The sequence below is a fragment of the Archocentrus centrarchus genome, chromosome 4 (assembly GCF_007364275.1).
Source record: "Archocentrus centrarchus isolate MPI-CPG fArcCen1 chromosome 4, fArcCen1, whole genome shotgun sequence".
NCBI lineage: Eukaryota > Metazoa > Chordata > Actinopteri > Cichliformes > Cichlidae > Archocentrus > Archocentrus centrarchus.
The window spans coordinates 29273734-29298441 of NC_044349.1; the positions used below are offsets into that span (position 1 = coordinate 29273734).

General features: G+C 41.2%; 1 protein-coding gene across 1 annotated transcript in view; it reads left to right on the forward strand.

The window, feature by feature from the left end:
• palld (palladin, cytoskeletal associated protein) overlaps nt 1-24708 on the forward strand; it is a 68905-nt gene that overhangs the window by 21139 nt on the left and 23058 nt on the right. Inside the window, exons 2-10 of the mRNA XM_030727510.1 lie at nt 4203-4378; nt 6476-6542; nt 7156-7273; nt 7355-7417; nt 10432-10573; nt 10706-10729; nt 11445-11564; nt 13430-13898; nt 14918-14953. Of these exons, the coding sequence (XP_030583370.1) occupies nt 4203-4378; nt 6476-6542; nt 7156-7273; nt 7355-7417; nt 10432-10573; nt 10706-10729; nt 11445-11564; nt 13430-13898; nt 14918-14953 (1215 nt within the window). The remainder of the gene's footprint in view (nt 1-4202; nt 4379-6475; nt 6543-7155; nt 7274-7354; nt 7418-10431; nt 10574-10705; nt 10730-11444; nt 11565-13429; nt 13899-14917; nt 14954-24708) is intronic.

The following is a 24708-nucleotide window of genomic DNA, read 5'->3' on the forward strand; positions in this document are numbered from 1 at the left end:
CTCAGTAATTATGTATAATGGTAGATCATTAAGGTTGATTAATAAGGGTTTTTATTGTGGTGCTTGTTGGGGATGGTCTTGGCTTCCTAGTTTATGCTCTGTCAACCCTCAGAGGAGCTGATGAGTCCTCAGCCCTGCTCTGTGATTTGTCAAAACTGTGTGTCTGAGCTAATTTACATTTACATTTGTCTACTGAGTACATGGCCTGTGATTTAAATTCAGGGAGAGACCCCTGTGAAATAAAACTACTGAAGGCAAAGAAACTTTAGACCACTAATATAATAAATGCTTTAACTGCAATTCTGTTTTTTTTTTTTTTTTTTTTTTGTTGTTTTTTTTTATTTTACTTCACACATGTGGAAACTTCTGGATGGAGTCAGGCCACCCTGTGGGAAACCTATCCCCCTGTTGTTTGCTGGCCTGTGTTCACTATAGTTACATTCATGCACAAAATGCTCACTTACACTGCCTCTGACAGCCTTAATATCCTCCATCACAAAAACCATAGTCATTACTTTAATGATGTCATGTGTTACATCAAGCTCTTTCCTGTGTGTGTTTAATTTAACGGCACTCGAAAAATGCCCAAGTAATTTTCCTATACTGAAGGGGATTTGTATTGTGCAATCTGCAGACGTAGAGCATATGGCTGCAAAGTCCATTGTGAACCATTTTTTATTAATACAGAGAGCGACTTAAAAGAAAGTTGTGAGGTCTAACCAGCCAAGCGAATCCCCAGCAGACAGAGCAGTCACACAGATGAGTTGTTTTCCCTTTTCTCTGCCTGGTGATAATCCAGAAAGATGGATTTCAAAACCACACAGACATATTGGTTTGCTCAAAAATGTCAACTTTTTAACAGCAGCCTGTGGCTGAGAGTAATTTTGAATTAGATTTTGAGAATTCAGATTGTGTTATACAACAAAGTTGGGCTAAACTGGATCCTGTGTCATTCCAGCCAGTCTAGATTTTAGTTGTCTGAAGTGTGGTAGATGACTCTTTGTTGCTGACACACTGGTGGATAATGTCTTCTTGCCTTGAGCAGCTCTTCATTACTGTCATTCCACACTGTCTGTTTCTTATCATTTGAAACACTGGTGTCTGGCTCCCATGCTTCCTTTGTTTCAGAGAGGAAAACTATTATTGTCATTTCCATCTCCTTATTTTTTATTATAGATTGGCTTTGATTCACATGTTCCAAACAGTCCTTACAGTATTTATGTTATGATGGGCCTCAATAGCCTTCAAGTTCATTGAGGTCATGTTGTGAGATAGTGTGTTGTGGAGATGAGGAGCCAAATGCAGACACACGGAGACAGGCTAGGGTGAATAAAAGGCAAACTGTTAATTTGGCTGATGACAAAAGTACAAAATGTTAACATAAGGTGCAAAATAAGAAACTGAAAACTATTAACTAATCTAAACTTGGAAAATGCACTGGATCAATGAAACACTGGAGCTGGGAGACACAAGGGGAAGGTGAACTGACAAAGGACAAACGGAGACAGAGATGTAAACGCACAGGAGGGAGATTAGGGGAAGTGGAGACAGCTGGGGACATGGCACCCAGCTGAACTGAATCAGACACACTGAGACACCAGGAGTAAACCTAAAAGCAAAAACTCAAAAAAGAAGTGCAAAACTAAATGGGGAAAACAGACACATGAATGAACAACAATGAATTTACAACATTAACATACAGTTTTATTCAGTATAGTCAGAAACTAGTGACTGAGCCCAGAAACTCATCAGGAAAGTGTTTACTGAGCTCACAGGGCAAGGGAGCCCAGGGCCATTTCCTATAGACTTCAGTACAACTGAAGTCATTTTTGTAGCCAGATGAGTCGCCCCCTGCTGCCCATTAAAAAGAATGCAAGTTAAAGGTGCTATAGCCATCTTTTATGCTATGCCTGAAACAAGCAGTTTTAGCTTCCTTTCCCCTTTTTTTAGGCCAAGTTTCTTGTGATTGGCTGCCCCTCATAAACATAATATTTGAGCAGGTATGTGGGGCTTCTGTGCTTACAGCCAGAGTTTAGTACTTGTGATGAACCATATTAAGCATATCCCCTCTCTTGACATTATACAGACCAAAGAGTAGAGCAAACTGTCTGACGCCTTAGCTTTTAAGGATTATTTGTACATATGCAATCCTCATTTGAAACTTTGGCTACTTTTAAAATGAGCATCCATCCCTGTAACAGTATAAATATGAGAGATAATAAGGAAAAGCATAATAAGTCAATTTGTGAATCTATAAAGAGGATTGGTGTTGAAAAAGGCTGAGAAAGCAGAGACAGTGTGATAAAGCTCTGCACTGCTCAGTCTGTCTCTCATCCTGATGAATTGCTGAGTGCGATCTGTCTCAGTCATGACAGAGCATATAATTTTTCCTACCACCTTACTCTTGCTCATTCACCTTCTCTTCCTGTACTTGCCAGTCATTCACTTTCTCCGTCTGCCTCCCCACACCCACAACCACTCTGTCAGGTGTAAATCCCAGAGTATGAAGTGCTGTCTGGATATTTTGGCTGATTGATTGCTTTCTGGAAGAGGAGTTGGCCTGATGCTTGACTGGCACACCAGGGCGTATGAAATCATGTAATGGCCACGCAGCGGGCTGTCAGGAATTTTTACGCAGCACTCACAAATAGAAGGAATGTTCTCAGGTCTGGGCTCCGGAAGAACGTAACAGCTGTTCTTCTGGCATTTTTTGGAATTCCAACCCTCCCGTTGTTAATGCAGAGGTCAACAGGTGAAGAGGAGATACAGAAGCTCCTTTTATTATGGTGCTCATGCAGTATGTGGATGTCCTCTTTTAATATAACTTAAAACTAGGACACCCAGAGATATAAGTGGAGATTAAAGCAACAGATTCTCCACAAATCAAGGCATTCAAAGCAAGCATGTGTGTATGCGTGTATTTTGTAGGAGATGGTTGATTTGACTTCTGCTGTTTGATCCTTTATTTGATGTGGTAACATAGGGCTGGGGGAAGGGGTGGGGGGGTGGGGGGCTCTGCTTTAATCATAACCTTGTGAAGAGAGATGAGACGGATGGAGCTGGTTGTGTTGTGGACTCTCTCATCCCTCCTTGGTCCCAGATCAAGACACAGATCCTGTGTTAGCAAAACCCCAAGGAGGTGGTGCAGGGCCCAGGCACCCATCCAGACACACAGGCCTCTGATTGGAAAGCGGGAAAGGGTGTTTCTGCTTCCCGTAACATTGCGTCTTGGTCGTGCCTCAGGGTGGCTGAAAATTGGCAGATATGGAAACTCAGACATGCCCGGGGTGTGTGTGTGTGTGTGTGCGTGTGTGTGTGTGTGTGTGTGTGTGTGTGTGAGAGAGAGAGAGTGATGTTAATGGTAATTTATTTGGCTGGCCTTCATCATATTTGGCAGAGGTGTATTTAGGTTTATGTATTTGTCATAATGAGTGATGGCTTTTTCTTGTCAGATAAAGACATACATTTTAGTCATGAGTCCTAATCCCAGCAGTTTATAATGTAGGCTTCTTTTTAAGTTAAGTTGTAGCAGATCACATGTGGGGGTGGGGGATCTATTATGATATTCCTTATTTTCTGTGATATATATATGTACATCACAGATAAACTTGTGATGGCTAACCAACCAGACATCGTAGTGGTGGCCAAACAAAGGAAGAAGGTCGTGGTGATAGATGTCGCAATAGCAAGTGACGACAACATCAAGAAGAAGGAACACGAGAAGTTTGACAAACACCAAGGGCTCAGAGAGGAGCTGGAAGGGATGTGGAAGATGAAGGTAACAGTGGTCCCCGTTGTAATCGGACCACTCGGGGTAGTGACCCCCAAACTGGGAGAATGGCTCCAGCAGATTCCCGGAACAACATCCGAGATCTCTGCCCAGAAGAATGCAATACTGGGAACAGCTAAGATACTGCGCAGGACCCTCAAGCTCCTAGGCCTCTGGTAGAGGACCCGAGCTTGAAGGGCAATAAGACCGCCCGCAGGGGTGAGCTGGGATTTTTTTTTTTCTATCACAGTGGCAGAGTACAATATTAAACATGGCCAGAGTCTCAAAAAATTAGGTCAGTTACAGGTAAACCCCTAGAGGGAGCAGTCAATAGATGAGATGTTTTAAAAAATAGATTTTAATTCATGGACCACATGAATTATTACTGTAACATGTTGAGGTAATCAAAGTTGTCTTGTACCCCCTCTTTCAGGTGGTTCTGTGAAGGCCGCGAGCTGCACAACTCTCCTGACATACAAATTTGGAGGGATGGTGACCTGCACACACTGGTGATTGCTGAAGCCTTTGAGGACGACACAGGACGTTACACCTGCGTAGCTTCCAACAGTCTCGGAGCAGATAACACCTCAGCTGAGGTTTACATTGAAGGTCAGATATATATCAGAAAATCATTACGAAACTTTCTCTCAGGGTTGTAGTCAACCAAGATTTTCTTTGGTTATCTGTAGATGTAGCTGATGAAATCTGCCACAAAGTGTAGAGTGCACTCTCTTTGGCCTAAATTAATTATAAATAGACATAAAAAGCTAGCAGTTTCAGCATACTGAATCACTGTAAACCTTGTTATTTTAAAGTGAAATCATAACAACAGACACTGAGTCATTTTTTATGCTTAAATGAGAGAGGAAGCACCACAACCAGCTTGGTTGGGTTTAGCTGCTACTGACAGATGCTGCAGCCCGGGGAAGTTGCGACTGGATGCGTGTCATTATAGAACTGATATGTACTTACACTTGACTTTTTAGTCATCTGTTTTAAGCAAATGCAGCCATACTGGCAACTTCTTTGACATGTTGTGATTTAGATTGCAGCTGGCTCTGAGGTTTGGGTGAGTTGAGTCCACAGTTGCAAAAACACGGTGGTGTTTGGTACAGGTAGCCTGTTCTTTCCAACTAATGAAAATTTGATTAGATTAAAGCACATCGGCCAAATAAATGACCAGCTGCTCTTGAGACTACAGAGCTGATTTGATTGATATTACCTGTATTGACCGATGTTAAGTCTTATATTTTGAGTTGCAGTTCCAATGGTAACTGGAGGAGAACACAGCCAGTTGTTCAATTCATCTTATTATCATGGTTTGATAAGCTATGCTGAGGAAGAGCGCTACTGATGGAGTGTTTGCTTTGGGAGTGTTGATGGAGAAGTATAGAAAAGGTCAGAAGGAGTTGCACTGTGTCTTTGGGGTTTTAGAGAAAGCATATGATAGGGTGCAAAGAGAGGAGCTGTGGTACTGCATGAGGAAGTTGAGAGTTGCAGAGAAGTATGTAAGGGTGGTGCAGGACATGTATGACAGTGAGACAGTGGTGAGTTGCTCAGTAGGAGTGACAGATGGGTTTAAGGTGGAGGTGGGATTACATCAGGTAACAACTCTGAGTCCTTTCTTGTTTGCAGTGGTGATGAACAGGCTGACAGATGAGGTCAGGCAGGAGTGGCCATGGACTATGATGTTTGCAGATGACATTGTGATCTGTAGTGAGAGAAGGGAGCAGGTGGAAGAGAGCCTGGAGAGGTGGAGGTATGCATGGGAAAGAAGAGGAATCAAAGTCAATACAAGCAAGACAGTGCACGAGAGAGGTGAAGAAGAGTGCAGGCGGGGTGGAGTGGGTGGAGACAAGTGTCAGGGGTGATTAGTAACAGGAGGATAGGAGCAAGAGTGAAAGGGAAGGTTTAAAAAATGGTGGTGAGACCTACTATGAGACAGTAACACTAACAAAAAGACAGGAGGTGGAGCTGGAGGTGGCAGAACTGAAGAAGTTAAGATTTTCATTGGGCATGACCAGGATGGACAAGATTAGAAATAATTACATCTGAGGGACAGCTCAGGTTGAGTGATTTGGAGACAAAGTTAGAGAGGCAAAGCCGAGATGGTTACAGACTACAGAGAAGATTAATGGATGTAGTGAAGGAGGACATGCAGAGGGTTGAGATGGAGGCAGATGGCCTGCTGCGGTGACCCCTAAAGAGAGCAGCTGACAGAATAAGAAGAAGCCGTGGTTTGATAAGCTAGTGAACTTGTTCAGTAAGGCTAAAACTGATCATATTTCTGATGATATTTTCAAGCTCTGCACCAGCTTCTCCATTGTTAGCGGTAACTTAGGCTCATCCACCATCCTGTTCACCTTGAGGAGTTGCCTCAGCTCCAGTTTTTCCTGCTCTTTTCATTCTGTCTCTGTAAAGAAATGAAGATAAAGACCAAGATGAAGAAACTATATGGAGATAAATTATATTTTCTGGAAAATTATGCTGAAAAGTTTTAGAGCTTGGACAGCGTGCATCTTAACACCATTGGTGGCCAATTCCTTTTTTCAGGATTTGAGAAACATTTAGTTATAATTTTATTTTATTGTATAGAGTTGCTCATTTAAGAGCAACAGAGCAATTCTTCCTGTTTATGGAAGTAAATGGCCTATATTATATACTGTAGCATAAACCACCATTGCTTCTGATTTTGTTCCACTCCAGGGGCGTCATCATCAGACTCAGAAGGAGAAGGTGCAGCATCAAAGTCCCGATCAGGAGCCATGCCTCAGTATGTCTCTGCAGAACCACTTTTGACACTTTGACCTAGTGAACCTTGAACCGCCTGAGCAGGTTAACTGAGCCCTGCAGCAGCTAATCAAGTCTGCAGTCTGCTCCTAGTTAACTAGGCCCTAACAATGCAATTTAAGAGCCAACAGTCTGACCCAGAACATAGGCCACAATCTCAATAATGGTGGAGAGGGTTAATATGATATGAACCTTTTATAGGAACCTTTTATGAAACTTTTTATTCCATTACTTTGAATAATTTTGTTAATATGAAAAATAATGATAATTTATTAATTTAATGACAATTTTGGGCATGAAATTCCAATTCTGTTATTATAATAATGCATTTTTTTGTAGTCCATTTTAGCAGTCCCAGCTCCGAGTCTTTTTCTAAATGTTTTTTTTTTTTTATTATTATCTTATGTATAAATCTGCCTACATCTGGACAGCTTCCTGATTTCTGTTTCTGTTTCCATTTGTGCTTACACACTGAAGCCAAGATCACTGATATTATCTTAATTGCTGCGTAGGCGATTTTCTTTCAAGCATTATATTTTGAATAAATGCATGTAGGGTTTAGAAATTTTTGTTTGTGTTTTTTTTTCTTGTTTTAGAGTGCAGAAGAAGACTACTTCAATGTCCCTAACAATACGTTCATCATCACCCAAAACCCCGGAGGTGCTTCCTCGTCGCACCGCGCTGGTGCAGTCCTTGTCTCAGCCCCAACAGCGGGTAATCCCTCTTTCTCTCTTTTTCTCTTTCTGAAAGGACTTCATCTGCCCAGAAAAGTAAATATATGTGTTTGTCTTCCAGATTCAGAGCCCAGTGTCATCACTGTATGCTGGTGAGGTATCAGGCCCTCCTCTGTTCACTAAGGTAAGTCTGCATGTGCAGAAGACATTGTGGACTATGTGATGGGTGAAAATAATTTGCATTCTTCTGGTTAAGACTTTGACCAGTTGGAATTCAGTTCATCTCTAAGTTTGGTAAAGACAAGCAGCAGCCTCTGGGGCTGGGAAATGAAGCCAGCGTGAAAGTGCTAAAAACTGCATTTCCTTGATTGGCCACTTGAGGCCGGCAGTTTTGGGTTAATAGTTAATTTTTCTCTACAGGAAGTGATTTTTCAGTGTAGTGGTTTATACATGTGCTTGGCAAACAAAAGCCTCTGTGGGTTTGCATCAGGACAGGCATCCAGTGTAAAAACCAGTTTGTATATTTATCACTAATAAGCAGGTATTTGTGTACCTGCACAGTTTAGGGATCTGCCCCACTAAACAAGCTTGCCAACTTTAACTAATAGTTCCACCACCTAGTCTGTATGTGTCATCTCTGGCTCCAAAAGACATCGTGAGGACCACCACAAAGCTAAAGTCAAGGCCCCAAAACTTTAGTCTACAAACCAATGGGTGACATCACAGTTTCTATGTCTATTCTTTACATATAGTCTATACGTGAAGCACTGTTTTCCAACTCATGCTGCTGTGGCAAAATTAGAAGCCTACCAGTGTCTGAAATATTTGAATGCTATACCATTAAGGTTTCCTTTAAAAAGAACAAGGGGATTATTACCAAACCATGAAAAGCATACATACTTACATACAACCCATCAGGCATGCAATACATGCACACATACAAACACAGAACCTGATAAACATTGTCCTCAGACTCTTTGCCTTCCCATAATAACAGTATCCAGTGCTGTGGCTTTGAGCAGTGGGGGTCAAATAAAACATAGACTTTGATGAGAGCTCCTCCTCCCTGAGCTCCACGACACCCTTTTCCAGCTCAGTCTCTTCAGCACTCCTCCAACACCCCCCCGTTCACTCTCTTCTTCAGGCTTTGGGTCATGTGATGGTAGGAATGAGACGAGTTGAGGCTTCAAACATGCGACCCCACGAGGGTCAGGTCTAATTCGCTCTCATCGAGCCAGTCAATCCCTAAATCATTTTGCTCTTCATTACAAAAAGACACTTGTTTTTCTTCACCCCCATACCCAGCCTCCTTTAAAAAAATGTTGCAAGCTTTAATCATCTCAATGAGAGGATGTTTGCCTCTAGTGAAGTCAGCACCATGATGTCACCCATACAACACACCCACGCGCACATACACACTGTCAGACCCATGATGTACATTCAACCCTTGGTCTTCCAGAGATAGCCACAGAAATGTACAGTGAGAGGCACACTTATCCACCCTGATACTGAGTATCTCCTGTTGATGGATGTACCAATCTATGTCACTGTGGACTTTACACAAGCTCTCATGTGATAAGCTATAGCATAATTAATTGGACAGAGGAGGAAATTTGTAAGGCGAAAACCCTCCAATTTGGATGTGGAGAGCACCCATGTGGGGGTTTGTTCCACCTTAAAGCACATTACATGCACTTATATCAGGGGTGTCAAATGTGCAGCCCAGGATCCAGAACCAGTCAACCAGAGAGGCTGTGCAGGATAAAATGTGTAAAAATTGCAGTGAAGTCATAAATTCTTTAATAACATGCACAGCTACTCCTGGTGAGGAGAGCGCCAGCTTTCCTACAAAAGCATGAAAATGTCTGGTAACTTAAAATAATTTCTAGCTCTTGTCAAATTATTTGCTTGATAAACACTAAAAGCTATAATTGTTTAATTTTGTGGATCCATTGTGATTTACATTGCACAACTAACCTGACTCACTGTTGACATTACAGTTATTTATTGTAAGATATCTAAGACTGTTCATCATCTGTGTTGTAAATGGCTGGTTCATTAAAATACATTGTTTACTGATATTCACACTAAAATAAAGATGCGTTGTTATTCAATGGTTTTACTGGTTTGGCCCACTTGAGATCAGGGGCTGTACGTGTCCCAGGAACTAAAATGAGTTTGACACCCCTTATTTATAGGCAAACTTAGAACAATTAAATATATTAGAAGTGTTAATAATAAGCCTACAAACAGTCTAATATAGTTTGCTATACTAAAAGCTATGCTGTTAAAGTAATAACTTAATGGTAGATGATTTAAATGGGACCAATTAGATGCTCTTTATTTTCTCTATTTAAATAGTGTTTATTGGTGGCTGCTCAGATTAAACATGGCCATAGTTTCAAATATAGAGGTCAGAGTGTATGTGCAGTGTGCGGTGCTGGCTGTACTGAAGCCCCACCCACCTGCTGTACAAACATTATGTTTATGAGGGGCAGCCAATCAGAGGCAAGTTGGCTTAAAGTGAGGGGTGATAAAACAGGTTGTAAGGGGGTAATAAGTGGCTCCACCCGAGGCCAGTATATTATTTTGAACTGAGATTATTCACTAAGATCCTCTTTCATACAGATCCAGAGAGCATCCATATATATCAGTGTTGAGATGCTGGAAACATTGACTTGTGTTTCAGTACTTTCAGTTTGTCATTGTCCAAATATTTAAGAGCTAATTTCATCAGTTTTGACAAAATGATCTAAGCTTGTGCGGGTTTTTTCTTTTCTTTTCTTTTTAAGTATCAGCACTTAGTGACAGCTATTTGGAAGAAAACACATGCTTACTCTAGGCTAAAGATGAAATATATGGACAGAGTAAACAGTCAGATTTTGGTGCATTATCTGATTGCCTGAGGCACAAAACTAAGGGACCAGATGGAGCCAGTTAGACACCAGAGGACTCCTGGTTCTTTGAAGGGGAAGTCCTGTGAAAATAACCTTTAAGATTTTTTTGATAGCCTCTTAGCTTTTTAAATGGAGTTCATCCACTTTGCTGTCTCCATATGTCATTTGTCGCGTTTGAAGTAGATTTATTCTTTCATGTCAGGTTTCATTCTTGTGTCCTTGTCACTCACTCACTCCTTTTTCTCATTTCCTCTCTCTTATTTTTTCAGTCTTTTAGTTTAACAATCCTTCCTCTGTGCAGCTCTTGCAGGATGCACAGGCATCAGAGGGCCAGGTGGTGGTTCTGGAGTGCAGGGTTCGAGGAAGTCCTCCTCTGCAGGTCCAATGGTACCGCCAGGGAAACGAGATCCTGGACTCTCCTGATTTTCGTATTCTCCAGAAAAGTGAGGCACCTGAGAAAATTGTTGTAGCTAAACCATTTGTAATTTTTAGCACTAAACTGATTACGCATGGATGTTAAGCAAAATCTCTGTTTTTCTTCTCTTCCTCTCTAACTGTTATTTGCTGTGAATTAGAACCTCGATCTGCAGCTGAGCCAGGTATGTCGCCTCAGTTCCTCCAAGATCTACTCTATCAATTACAGCCCTGCTTTCATGTTCCTGGCTGCTGTCAGCAGTTAAAATTAGTAATGGATTATAAGCTTTGGCTGGAGACTCAAACTGAGCTGCAGCCTTGGTCATAACTACAGAAGATCAGAAGTCGATAAATCTCACACAACACTCATTATTGCGTCTAGTGGAGTCGCGGGGAGTCCCTGAAGCCCCGTCATCTGCAAACTCCAACACATAAACAATGACACACGCACTAATTTATGTCAGATATTTTCCCCCTGTGTGACTCAGAGGTCATTTCAGGTGCGGCTTTTTGGCTGTGAATCACTCAGACATCCCTGAACATCTGCACCTGTGTCTGTCTGTTCTTCATTAATAGTTACGTCCATGCTTATTCACCCTCTCTCTGCTCTTTGTGCGTCTGAATAGTGATTCATCAGTCTGTGCGACATATCCATCATCATGCTTCTGTGTATATAACTCGTCCCCATGTCTATGTGATATCTCTATTATGCTCATCACAAATAAATCAAGTGTCAACATGTCACTCTGTTCATCACAAACAAATCAAGTCACAACATGTCTCTGGGTTTCATGACTGTGATGATTCTGTCTCTCAGCTTCGACTCTCTTAATCTTCAAATATGTGCTTTTTCAGAGGTGTTTTTTTCTTCTGTTTTGGGTTGTTTTGGGGTTTTTTTAGAGGAAATCTGCACCCTTGTTATTGCCGAGGCCTTTCCAGAGGATGGAGGTTTGTTCTGCTGCACTGCCTCCAATCTTTATGGCTCTGTCAGCAGCACAGCCCAACTCACTGTCACCCCAGGTGGGTCTGAAACAGACTGAAAGATGCAATCGGTATAATCAATTGTAACAAGGCAATGAGGCAAATGTAGAAGTGTATTAAGATGTTGGACTTGCATCAAAATTCCCCACATTCTGATGGATTTATAAAGTTAAAGTCTCAATAACCAGCTATATTAAAAACTAGACCATTTGGTCCCTAACTTGTTTGATTTCACTTAATTCTCATTTCTGGTTCTATGTCCTATTATGTTCCCAGACTTTCTATTTTTCTATCATTTTGTTTCTTTGGTTTTTACTGTATTTGCAGGAAGCTTTTTGTTGCAAAATGTTGGAATGGATGATATCACGAAAATGGTTGCCAGAACCCTGAACGGTCTGAATCATTGTTACTTTTACAGCCCTGTTTGTAACAAAGAGATTACCAATCACCTTCCATTACCACAGAAGTAGGATGGTTAAGCCAAGCTGCCGTGCAGATGCATTTCTTTGTTTCACAACAATAGCGATTTCTTTGCGATGACAGTAGAATGACTGAATGTGGAAAAACTGAGACTTACTGTTGAAAATGCCCTTTTTTTCCCTCAAGATATCTCATCTGTTTTGTAAATGGATGCAAAGGTTTTGAAAATTTACTCATGCTTCGTTACACTGAAAGGGGAAAAAGTTGATTTGTTTTAATGATCCAGCCCATGTGAGATTAAATTGGGCTGTATGTGGCTCATAAACTAAAGAGAGTTTGACATCCCTGCCTTAAGCTGTGGTTTCAGTATTATTCACTGTTAAAGTCACATGAAAATCCCCCAAATTCTGAGGAATTTCAAAGTCGATAACTAATTTCCTACATGTGTCCTAGCAATTTTGAAGGCTAGACTTTTTGGGCTCTAACTTGTTTGCTTTCACTGATTCTAGTTTCAGGTTCTGGGTCCCATTATGCTGGCAGACTTTGTGTTTTCAAGGTTTAGTGAAAGAACTTGTTGGCAAGCATGTGTATGGTGGTTGATTTCTGAGAAGTCTGCTGATGGTCCAGACTCTCCTTATTGGTCTTTAACCCTGTGAGGTCCAAGTCATCATCAGTGTTGACCCCAATCCTGGAGCAGAACCTTATCCCTAATCCTATGTTTTTTGGAAAGCAAAGTTTTTTTCTTTTAAATACTTAGAATTTTTTGATGTGTGTTTGTAGGAATGATTATTATTATTATTATTAGTCTCCCCCAATTGCCAAATCTTTGGAAAACAGTTGAAAAAAATGATATATTGCAATAGCATGAGGTTAGAGGGTTAAGCCGATGTCCTCGAAAACTTGTCTGATGTTAAGACCAAATCTTGTTGCTGGAAGGTAAAATTAAACAAAGATGAAGTGCACTTTTTCCAAAACAGAGGGAATCTGGCAAAGGAATCAGTACTGGTTCATTGCACTAGCACTGATAGTCCAGTAGTTCCCTTGAGGTCTTGCAGTTTACATTCATTTATAAACACTGTTATGGTAGGTCTTCAGAAGTTGACCATCTTTTGTTGCGTGTATTATTATGTTGCTTGTGAGGGAAAGGTGAGATTTGTGGGTGCAGCGGGACACAAATATTTCTGTGTGCATGCTCACAGACAGAACTGTGTATGTACAGAACAGGACTCACCGCACAGTTTAAAGGAAAGGCTGAATAAACAGGAATTGCATCAGACTTGACTGACTGGCTCCAGCTGCTGTTTCAGATCAGATCAGTTGCGATGCAGTGTGTGTGTGTGTGTGTGTGTGTGTGTGTGTGTGTGTGTGTGTGTGTGTGTGTGTGTGTGTGTGTGTGATCTTCATGAGGTATGCGATGGCTAAGAGAAAACTAAACATTAAAGTAACAAAAAAAATTCCACTTTCCTCTTGTTTGTTTCCCTCAGCAGCTGAGGACTCATCTAGTAATGGCATGTCTGGTGATAGCTCAGGGTTTGAGGATGCAGGAGCCTTCCCTCCTCCTCCCCCACCCAACGAGATCAGCCTCCTGGAGCTGCCACCCAAGACGCTGCCTCAGCCCAGCACTGACAGTCTCCAGATCAAGGAGCTGGAGATCTGGCCCAGTGTGTCAGCTCTGCCTCCAGTACAGATGAGCTCAGAGGTGGAGGACAAGGACAAGGACAAGGAGTCTGTACGAAATAGCCAACCCTTGAATCCACCATCACCTCCAACCCTTCCTAAAGAGATCACACTCCCGCCCTCACCTCCACCTCTGCCACAGTCTACAATAGATGCCTCTGTCCCAGTTCAAAGTATAGCCTATGTGGTACCAGATTCATCTCCAATCCCAGGCAAGCTGTCTCCATCCCCTGGGAAGGATGGTCCTCCACTGCCTACCAAACCTAAACCAAAGCTGTGAGTACCTGTCATGTCCCCATGTGTCTGTGCTCCAGGGTAAGGCTAGTCACAAGGAAGGGCTCCTGGGAGGGAGGGAGACAGACTGGGAAGACTGTCTGAGGTGTGGTGGAAATGATAGTGTTGCGTCTCAGCTTTGTCAGGAGGGTTAAAGGGAGACTCCTAGGCCTTTTTGGAACATAGGCATTCCCCTACCTTTATGTCGGGGTCAGTGTGGCATAGTGTGTGCCAGGGCAAGTCTGGGAGCTGCTGTCTGCCTGTGCCTGTAAACAGATCGGAGTGGCATTTGCTGGATGGCTCCTATTGTTTCTGTCTGACCTCACACTGCACACCCAGCCCGGGACAAAGTGTAGTGTTTTTTCCTGAGCACCTTTCTGACAGCTCTGTGGGGATCAGGTAGGATGTCATGGTTATTAGATAAGGGCTGGGCAGGGTGTGGCTTTATTTTCAAAAGTCCTGTGTTTTGTCTGCAGTTAACAAACCTTTTGTGCATGGGTTTTACCCCACTTGCGGATGCATTTCTTTTTTAGACATGTAACAAAATTCCAGCTTTGTCCGAAAAGCAGGGAAGTTGTGGTTAGCATCTCACTCCCCTCAGGCTTCTAGGAAGCTGCACTGATATTTGTATCATATTTACATTTTAGTCATCCTAGCAAAATAGTTTTAAAGATGACAGTTTTGGTCCACTTTGGTCCATTTGAGCCACTGAAGCAAATACAAATGAGAGTGAAGAAAATTACATTAGTGGTTCTGGGACTGGATGTCCTCTAGTCACCAAGCGTCAGCCACAAGGCAATTCACAACAAGCAAATTGCTTTATATGTGGATGCTGCTTAACTCAGATGGTTAACTATGATTTGGGTCATGTCTGCCTGCATGTGGACTAGTTTATTTACAGAGCAGCAAAGCCTGATTCTTGCATTGCATAGTCCAGTTTCACTGCATGTGTGCTGGCTTTGATTCCTGCTCATGGATGGTGTTCATATAAATGTTATGACTTGTTAATTCTGTGCTTCCAGAGCTGAGAATATAGAGGAGGAGGCGGAAAATTACAGGTAAATATGACTGTGAGGATGATGCTGTAGAGCTTTGCGGCATGTTCAGCATACCTTGTTAATTTAGCTACAGAAGACGCAACCATAGAAGAGACATTAGACACACAACAAATCCAGTTCATCAAAACTTCACATCAACAAAGACTTGCAACTTCCAGAAGAGCCTCGAAATGATCTTACCCTACACAACCCTAGAGAAAGAAGGCCAACATAACCACAAAGAGTTGAGGAGTTTCAAAGAACTTGACCATTTATTATCAACAAAAAAAGACACAAGTTGCTAACAGTAACCAAAATATCACCATTGAATCGCAAAAGCATAAAGGGCCTTAAAACCCTTAGTGGGCTGGTCTGGTGGAAGCCTCTTAGACCATCCCACTAAGGGTTATAAGATCTGGTGTCATCCCTCCAACCTAAACACACATCAGAACTAAATCTAAGAAAAAAGGCCACAAAAATAGCCCCACTGGACCCATAACAACACAAAAAGAAGCCAATAAAACATAAGGCTAAATCATTCCTACATCAACTACTGTTGCGGTGGCAGAAAAGTGGAGGAGAAAGACTCAGGTTCCTGCTCACTTTTTTGTTTTGCGTTTTCAGGCCAGGCCAGATCCACCTGAGGGAGAAGGGGGAAAACTATTAGGCACATATAAATATACAAATCATAACAATAATTCACCTGTGACATCCTGTAAATTAGTTGTAAGCTAATTGCTTGTTGTCCACAATGTTTCAGAGCTTTATGGGAATTGAATTTTAGGTCTTGACAGTAACTGTTATTAAATTCCATTTTACTTTATTTCTTAAATGAATAAGAGGTTAATATTATGGACACTGATGAAAATGATGGTAACTTTAGATTCCAAATCTCATTTGTACAATATAATGGACAACAGCTCCATGCATGAGGAACTCCTAATTTCATTCCAGCTTATGTGTGGGATTTCTTCGAATGGCGGTAAAGCTGCTTCTCTATGAGTTTTTCCGCAGTAACAACATGAGCACGCCACTAGAAACAATCAGTTCCCCAATGTGAGGCTGCGTAAGCCACCCCTCTCCTGCCCTCTCCCCTTTAAAATCTGTAATTGCACAGTAAAAAACAGCAGCCATGCCATTAGCCAAAGGTCATCTTTCTGCCAGACTGAACTCTGTTTTCTGAAATGGTCTGTATGAACAGAGGCTGACCACTCTCAACTTAAACCACCCAGGGCTGTTCATTCAGGTCATCGTGTCCTGTTTGTCCCATCTCTATACAGCCAGATATATTTTGCAAGGAGCACTTTGAAAAGTAATCCCACTCTGCTGCTTTAATTACTTTTTTAGGGGGTGGGGGGGTTCCAGAAGTTCTTTTAAATCCGACTTTCCAACAAACCACTTTGTTAGCAGACAGAGACAGTGTGGAAACTCTTACACTAATGTCTTGTATATTTAAAATAAAGTTTTATCATGAAATAGTTTTTGTTTTATTGCATGTACACAAAGGCAGTAAGGATCAGTGTGGACTGAGTTTAATTATCAGAGTGAGCAGTTTGGTTAGCTTAAGGGATGAGTGTCTAGACTTACTTATTTCAAGTCATGTCATAGGTTTTCTGGAGTTATTTGCATTTAAGCTTTTACTACTGAAAATCATGCAGGCAAATACCACCAAAAAAAAAAAAAAATGCAGTGTTTTCACAGCAGTGAGGATTATCTAGCAAAGAACAGCTGCATGGAAAAAAATTACAGTCTAATCACTAGTGTTTATTTCAGCTGAAAAGAACATATTCATAAATCTAGAATAAATTGTTCTAAATCATAGGAACAGCATACTGGAAGCCTGTGTGAGGGATGGTTTTTGCTTTACTAATACTGGGCTGATGAAATGTAGGAAGTCGCTGTGTGACTTGGCAGGCAGACGTGACTGCAGGAGACCCGAGCTGTGAAAACAGGCCTACTGTTTCTCTGTGCTAAAGGAACAGAGAGCAGGGTTGGTAGGCATTTGGGTTTGATGTCCGGCGTTGATGCCAGACATCAGCATTAAGAATCATAGGAAATTCTCAAAGGAGAGGCCCAGCTTGTCCAGTTAGATCTGCTGGGACAAAAGAAACACCCACACATATAAAGAATAGAAGAATAAATCAAACCGTATGAGCATAAAAAGTAAGAAAGGTAAAGCACACCTTGCCTAATCGTCCTCTACAGAAGTATTACCTGGTTCCTTCTCAGTAGAGTTCAACATATTAGAGATCTGTTCAGCCGCATTTTTCCATAGGTTAATCGTTTTCCGTTTTGCCTTGTTTATCCTTGCTGTAGAGAGTTCAAGTAGGACAATGTCCAAGAAATAAGCCATCCATTGCTGCATGGAGAGTGAGTGTGGTGGCAACCACCTTTGCACTATCATTTTCTTGGCTGCTGTGGACCCCGCAAGCCAGATTTTCCTCTGTTTTTCAAACAAATGAAGTTTAGAATCATCATTCAATAACCAGACAATGGGGTCGACAGGAATTGGACGGTCTATTAAAGCACCTATAATCTCTGCTATTTTGTGCCAAAATTCCTGTACTTCACTCCCAGACCATGTGTAGAAAGGTCCCATTTTGCTCTGGTTTGCAGAAAGTGCAGTGGGGACTTGGAATGGCTTTTGTAATGTACCTTTTCTGGGCGGTCCAGTATGTCCTGTGACAGATGTTAAAGTGAATATGTTGGTGGTTGGGGTTTTTAGAGCAATGAAAAATGTTATCCCACACTGTTTCCCAGTCAATTATGTCATTTTCAATATTCAGATCTCTTTCCCATTATTGGAAGTTTCCCTGTAGTTGCCTCCATCATTGTCTTATAGACAGTAGATGCCAGTTTCCTTACTGGAGGATAGAAAAACAATTTCCAAATGGGGTGTGTATCAAGTGAAGTTCCCCTGATATCTAATTTGGTTTTAAGTTCTTCAAAGCTCAATAAACCTTTTTCATTGACAATATGGTCCAATGTATACACACCCCTCTCACTCCACAGTTTGCATGTAAAAGGGTTATTACCAGACCTTAAGTGTGAGTTGTGCCATAAAGGTGAATTTGATGGATGTGTTATTTTCAGACTACCATAAGCGGGATAAAAGAGCAAGTAAGAAACATGTACAGACAGTTTTTTGTTTGCCCTTTCATAAACTGTTTTAAGGATTAAGCATACAAAGTAAGATGTTTTGTTCAAATGGGCTATTGCTTCAAGCAGATTTGTTACGTAAGGCGATCAAAAGTTATCTTGGCATTGGAGCCTATTTGATTGTGTGTGCTTGTCTGAGAAATAAACAGGGTTCCCGCAGAAGAGCCTTAAATAAAAAATCGTAAACAGTTTAGGAATACTGTGTGGCAATGAGACGTGTTGCATCGAAACATGTGCACAGGGCCATCACGGGAAGAGTTATGGTCTCACCTGTTCTTGGCTGCACAGGGTTTAACTGTAAACACGTGACAATCCGTGAAGTCCTTTCATGACAGGCTGGCAGAGTAACACCTTAAACTTGCAAATCTCGTTTGCTCCAGCACACACGCATGCACACGTGCTGCTGGTGTCCAAGGTTGGTTTTCTTATATGCCTACAGATAAAGGTTCATGCTTGTGTCTTCAAGACACCTCGTAAAATTAAAAGTTATGGTCACAACGTGATATATAAAATATTTTTAGAGGTAGTTGCACACTGAGAATTTGTTCAGGCGGGCCACTTCACAGGTTCAGCACAGATCATTTAGGTTGCTTTAGTCTGTCTGCAGTTGCACTGCATCTGCAAGACATTTTGCAACCCAACCTCAAAGCTCCTTTAAATGATGTCTAGTTTAATCTCAGAGGCCTTACTGCTGCGTGTGAAAGGACAGGGAGGTCCCAAAACAGAGCCATACTGTTGAATATTTATCACAGCAGAAGGAAATACCAACATTCTTTTAACTGTAATGGTCCTGACCGAAAATTCACCATTAACCTGTTGCTTATTGTGCAGTATACTGGCTCTTTATTAGTCATTACTTAATGAGACCTTAATCTGCGTGAATATACTTTACACCTACTTAAACATTATCTAAAGGTTCTGCCTCAGTAAACTTTTGATTACTGCTGCTTGATTTAAAGCAAGGAAGCTATTGTACATGAATTATGAGCTCAACACTATCTGAGCATTTATGAGCCTTGTAAGGCTACAGGAATAGTTATTCTCTCTTAAGACATTATTCACATGTAATGAATAGTCTGAAGCTAGAATACCATGCAAATATCAAGTTAATAGTGAATATGCTTGTAAATATGTAAACACTTCTCTTTATTCCCTGGCAGCTCATGTTTGTCTCACAGTTTCTGACTTTGCTTTTTTACTAGTTTGTTGTCTTTTTGCCGACTTCCTGCCTGGATTTATTTGCCTAGCTGTGGAGCCAGTAAAGACTTTGCTTTTAGACTTCCTTGTGTCCCAAACTTTTCTGTACACTGGAGAAAATGTTCCATTGGCTCGTAACCTATATTAATTTGACAAAACCACATCCTTTATGTACTCATGGCCATGTAAGCCCAGTTACAAACTAATATGTGTTTGTGTAATATCTGATATAACGGTATGTCTTTTGCTGGCATGACTCTCAATGTCTGATGTCAGCCAAACAGTGATAGATTGTTGCAGAGGGCTGAGTTGTCATTCCCTAGCCTCTCCCCACTTTCCTGTCTGTCTCACTGAAGGCATCTGTAAAGTAACAAAGGGAAGCTGTCATTTTTACACGCCCACTTTTGATATTCAGATTATTTAACAGGCTACATATGATACAGTGACTCCCAGACTGAAATCAAAGACTCAAAGACATGGTAAGAGACACTTCAGAATGCAACATGACAAAGGTGTGACCACCATGATGTTGACCGTGATAATAAGGGCAAAGCGTTATATTATAGGTTGGTACTGTATAATGTCTGGGTGGGCGTCACACTGAGCACAAGTAGCAGAGGCAACAATTATCCCCAAACCCATTCCACAACTTAATCTCTTGTTCATAAAACCAGGAATCAGCTTTGACAGTCAAAATTGTTCTCTTGCATGGATTTTGTTCCACAAAATGCCTTGTATGTACGTGCAAGCTGAACTCTCTCCAGTGCTGTGGATTCTTTTTATGTCCAGTGCTACATTATGTTCATTTTTACTCAGTATGATGAAAAACAGGCACGCTTTGGCACTTAGCAGGACCTCAATTTAGCCTTTTCTCACTACACTGATCGTGATGTTTTTGCAGAGGTTTCAGAATTATTCAGGCTTCGGGCTTTTTTCTGTGGGTTTGTTAAAGAAATGCTGTAATAATGAATGGTTGACTGTGTAATCTGCAGTGCGTGGGTGGCTAGCACGAAGCCTGAGGGCGAAAGAAAGAGGAACGTGAGTTGTGCATGCGATTTTAAACAGCCCAAAGACTTACTGTACATAGCATAAGCATTGACAACACCTGATTATAAAGAGTTTTGAACTAATATTTTAAGTGCAAGCAGAAGTGGTCTGGATAATGAAAGGAGAGGTCAATCAGTCTGCGTGTGAAAGTGGAAAAATTGGAAGGAATTCCACAGCTGACAGCATTTAAAAAGTTTTCCTTCTGAAGAAAGCAGATCAATGCAGACTGCAAAAAGAATAATCTCACACACACACGCACGCGCACACACGCACACACACACACACGCACACACACACACACACACACACACACACACACACACACACACGCACACACACACACACACACTCACATTGCTTGTTTTTGCTGTATTAATAAGATTTATATTTGGACAACAGAATTTGGAAAAATTATAATCAGATCATATCATCAATCTGAAATTCCACTTAAAGTCAAATACTTTTCAACCCTAACACACACAGATGGATGTGGATGGGTGGTCCCAAACACATGCATGACCATGCGTGTCACCAAAAAAATTCAGCTGAAAAATGAAGGCGGCATTAATTAAACCCCCTTTAACACTAACAGGATTGTTCTACACGGTTCACTTGAGTATAATTCAACAGGAATTCTAGTGACTAATTTTACTAAGATCCAGCCTCCAGAGTTGAAAAATTAAGTAAGCAAAGGAGTGCCTAAAGCTACAGCTCCTGTAATGGCCAGTTGAGACTGGTGCCAAATGCTAGTCAGTCCCCTAATGCCTAACTTTAGATCATTAAAAAGCATGTTTACAAATCTAGTACAAAAATTGTTTTGGCCTCTGTGGATATTTTCCCCTGCAGAAGTGAATTTTTTGGATATTTTTTATGCATACTTGCAAGGCTCAAAGTTAGGGGCGTGGTGGCTTTTATTTAAGCAGCTGTAGCCACAGACAGTATAAAAGATACGTCACACAGTGGTTTCTAAAATCCTGTCTTGTTGGGTTGAATCTGGATGTGATGAGCAAGGACTGGATGTGATTGTGAAAGCATGCACTTATTTGGTAATGAGCACATCCTAGATAATCCTCCTTTCTAAAACTTAGAATGAAGAAATGGTATGAACTAGACTTATGCCTGTGTGGGTTCTTTCCAGATACTATGGATTTCTCCCACAGTCCAAAGACATACTTATTAGGTTAACTGGTGAATTTAGAATCATCAGTTAACCTGTCTCTCTATGTCTGTGCTGAGACAGACTGGCAACCTGTCCAGGGCGTACCCCGCCTCTCGCCCTGTGACAGTTGGGGTAGGCTCCAGCCCCATTGGCAGCCCTGAGCTGGATAACTGGAAGACAATGGGTGTTTGTATATGACCCAAAATGAGTGACCCATAAATTCATCATGAAACTGTTTACCAGTTTCTCATAGACTTCAGACATATGACCACTAACCACGTGACATTGACTTGTTGGCCACTTTGGACATGTGACAGTCATGGTGACGATGTAGGATCAAGTGAATAAGACCAGAGACCGATCCATGGCCATCTGACAAACACCGGTTGTGAGGGAAAAATGAATATTCCCCAAGCGGTTGCAAGTGGTTGCTGGAGGATGATGGCATTTGCTGCGAATGCACTACCGCTTGATCGGTAGCTAGCGAGTATTTGCAGACAAACATGAAAAACAACATGCAGCCGTTGCAACCTGCTAGCACCCAGAACAATCACTGGGAGGTTTTTGGTGCAGCACCTTCTCTGCACCCGATTTTACCCAGTGAGAGCAAGCGACTTGCAGGAACCACTACCAACCAGACTGGGAATACACATTTTTCTCTAGCAATTGGTGGTTGTATCATGTCCAATATGGCAGACAACTGTCGAGCAATTTGCACATGATGTTACATGAAAAACCTCAATAGGACCAGAAGTCTTTTTGAAGCCACAGGTATCGCCCCCTGGTGGCTTTTAAAAAGAATGCAGGTTTATGGCACTTCCACGTCAGCTCCACTTTTGAGACCTGGAAGCTACATCAGTGTTTTATACTGTGTGGGGCTGTAGCCAATCACTGTCTGCTGGGCCTCGCCTTGACTAACTGAAGTCACTGAACCGCACAACTTGAACAGGTTTCTGATGTTGATGACTTTTGGAGCATTTTGAATGGATTTATTTGATTTGAACAATGTGACATGCTGTGTAGTATGGGCTGTCCAAGTATTTATATCGAGTATTTTTTTAGTTGGTTACATTGCACTTGGTGGCTACAGCCATCTTTTATATACCATCTATAGACACAACTTTAGGTAGTTAGTTTTATCATCCTTTTGAAAAAAATGAACAAAAAAGACCTAAAAAATACAGACATGCATACTTTTTATCAACAAAGTGCTTCCAGGTCTGGCATGCTTACATACTGCAGTAAAAAAGTGCAGCCTGCATTGCTTGCAGCTTGACCTTCATATACCTTTCACTCCATGTCCACTGACATAATTGCCATACCACTGAGACTGAATGATTTCCGCAGTAGCTCCAAACCTCTTTAACCTCAGTGAGGTTGTTGTCAGGGGAACAAGATACAAACTAAAGGCACAAACAAACGGCTCTGCAGCAGTCCTCATTAGTCTCTCACTAAACTGACACAAACACACACAGGGAATGAACTTGTGTTTATAAAGTGAAGCCACAACAGGTTGTTGCCTCTTTGTGCATTTTATTAACTTTTTTAAAAATCTCACTGTGCTCGGTTTAAAGTGGGACTGATATTCTGTCAGTTCTGCACTGCTGAGCAAGGACCAATGGCTGCCAGGATGTGTCGCATAGCTCCTCCGTGACTCAGAGCTTCCTCTCAGCGGTGTGTTTGTGTTTACGAGGTGCAAGTCATGAACTCTCTAACGAACTATTAACAATCACTTTCTTGTCGAGGTGTTGCTTGTGGTTTTATGGAAAGTGGTGGAAACATGCATGTTAAAGAACCACATATGGCGTTGGCTGCACACTGAGATCTTTGCTTGTGGTTCTTCGTCATCAAATGTCTAATTAAAAAAGAAAAATACTGACTGGATAAGTTGATGCAATAATTCACAAGCAGGGGTCTTCCTGCAGTGGCCAGTGGGTATGTGGACCGATTAGTTTGACTAAACTGAAATAAATAAAAATTGCTATTTAATTTTTAACTTGTAATTTAAGACTGTGGACCTGTACGTTTAAGCAGACAAGTTAACAGTGAAAATTAGGGATGTACGCAACTAGTTATTGTCACTAGTCGGTACTAGTCAGTTAGCCTAATTGTTAACATTTTAATTGATGCCCAGTCCCATCCACACTTTTAAGCCACAATTTATTTGTTTTTCAGACATTCATTTCTCATAATTCAGTCATGCGTAAACATCCTTTGCAGTAATGTGTTTTCATATGTTTAACATCAATTTATTTAAATTTTTTTCTGTTGTTTGGAGTATAACGTGCAGTGTTCATAATGCACAGTGCCACATAGTTAAGCAGCATTTAAAATGCGATTCATCATTGAAAAATGCGATTAATGGCTTCAAATGCCTTCATTTAGACCATTTTTGACATTGTCCAACAAACAGTCCTAAAATGTAACTTGATATCTGAGTGTTTCTTAGATTTAGACTATTCACTTAGTCTATTTTTTCCCTTGTTTAGACACAGGAACATCCCTAGTAAGCAGCAGAAATAACTGTAGTCTCAGTTTCTTGCTCTTAGCTGGCAGCAGTGGGTCTGTGTGGTCTTCTGCTGCTATCGCACATCTCATGTTCCGTGTTCACAGATGCTCTTCTGCATACCTTGTTTGTAAAAAGTGGTTATTTCAGTTGCCTTCCTATCAGCTTGAACCAGGATATTTTACATTATAAATATATTTTATTTATTTATATCTGGATATTTTCTCAAATCACCTTTCTTCACCAGGTCATCTTGACCATGTCTACAATGCTAAATGCACTAAAGTATTGCCATGTGATTGGCTGATTAGATAGTTGCATTAACAAGCAGCTGAACAGATGTGCTTAAAGTGGCCAGTGAGTGTTATATAGGTAGAATAAACCGATGTGTGCATTAACACATAATGAGTAGCTGTTGAATAGAGTAGCAAACAAAAGCAGTGTATTAATTGTCTAAATAGGAAGTTGTAATTGCTAAGAGTAAGCTGCGAGTACTCCAGATTGAGTTTAAAAGGAGTTCAGATGACCCTGAGAGGTGGTGCTCATGAAGGGGCTCTTGAGGCCTTCTGGGTGTATGTCAGATGAAAAAAACCAGGAACCACTGTTCTAATGTATACTTTTATTTTAGAGAATGCTGCCCACAGAGATTTTTTGATTATATGCAAATGGAAAAAGACAGACATAGAATGTTAATTCTCATCAGTGAAA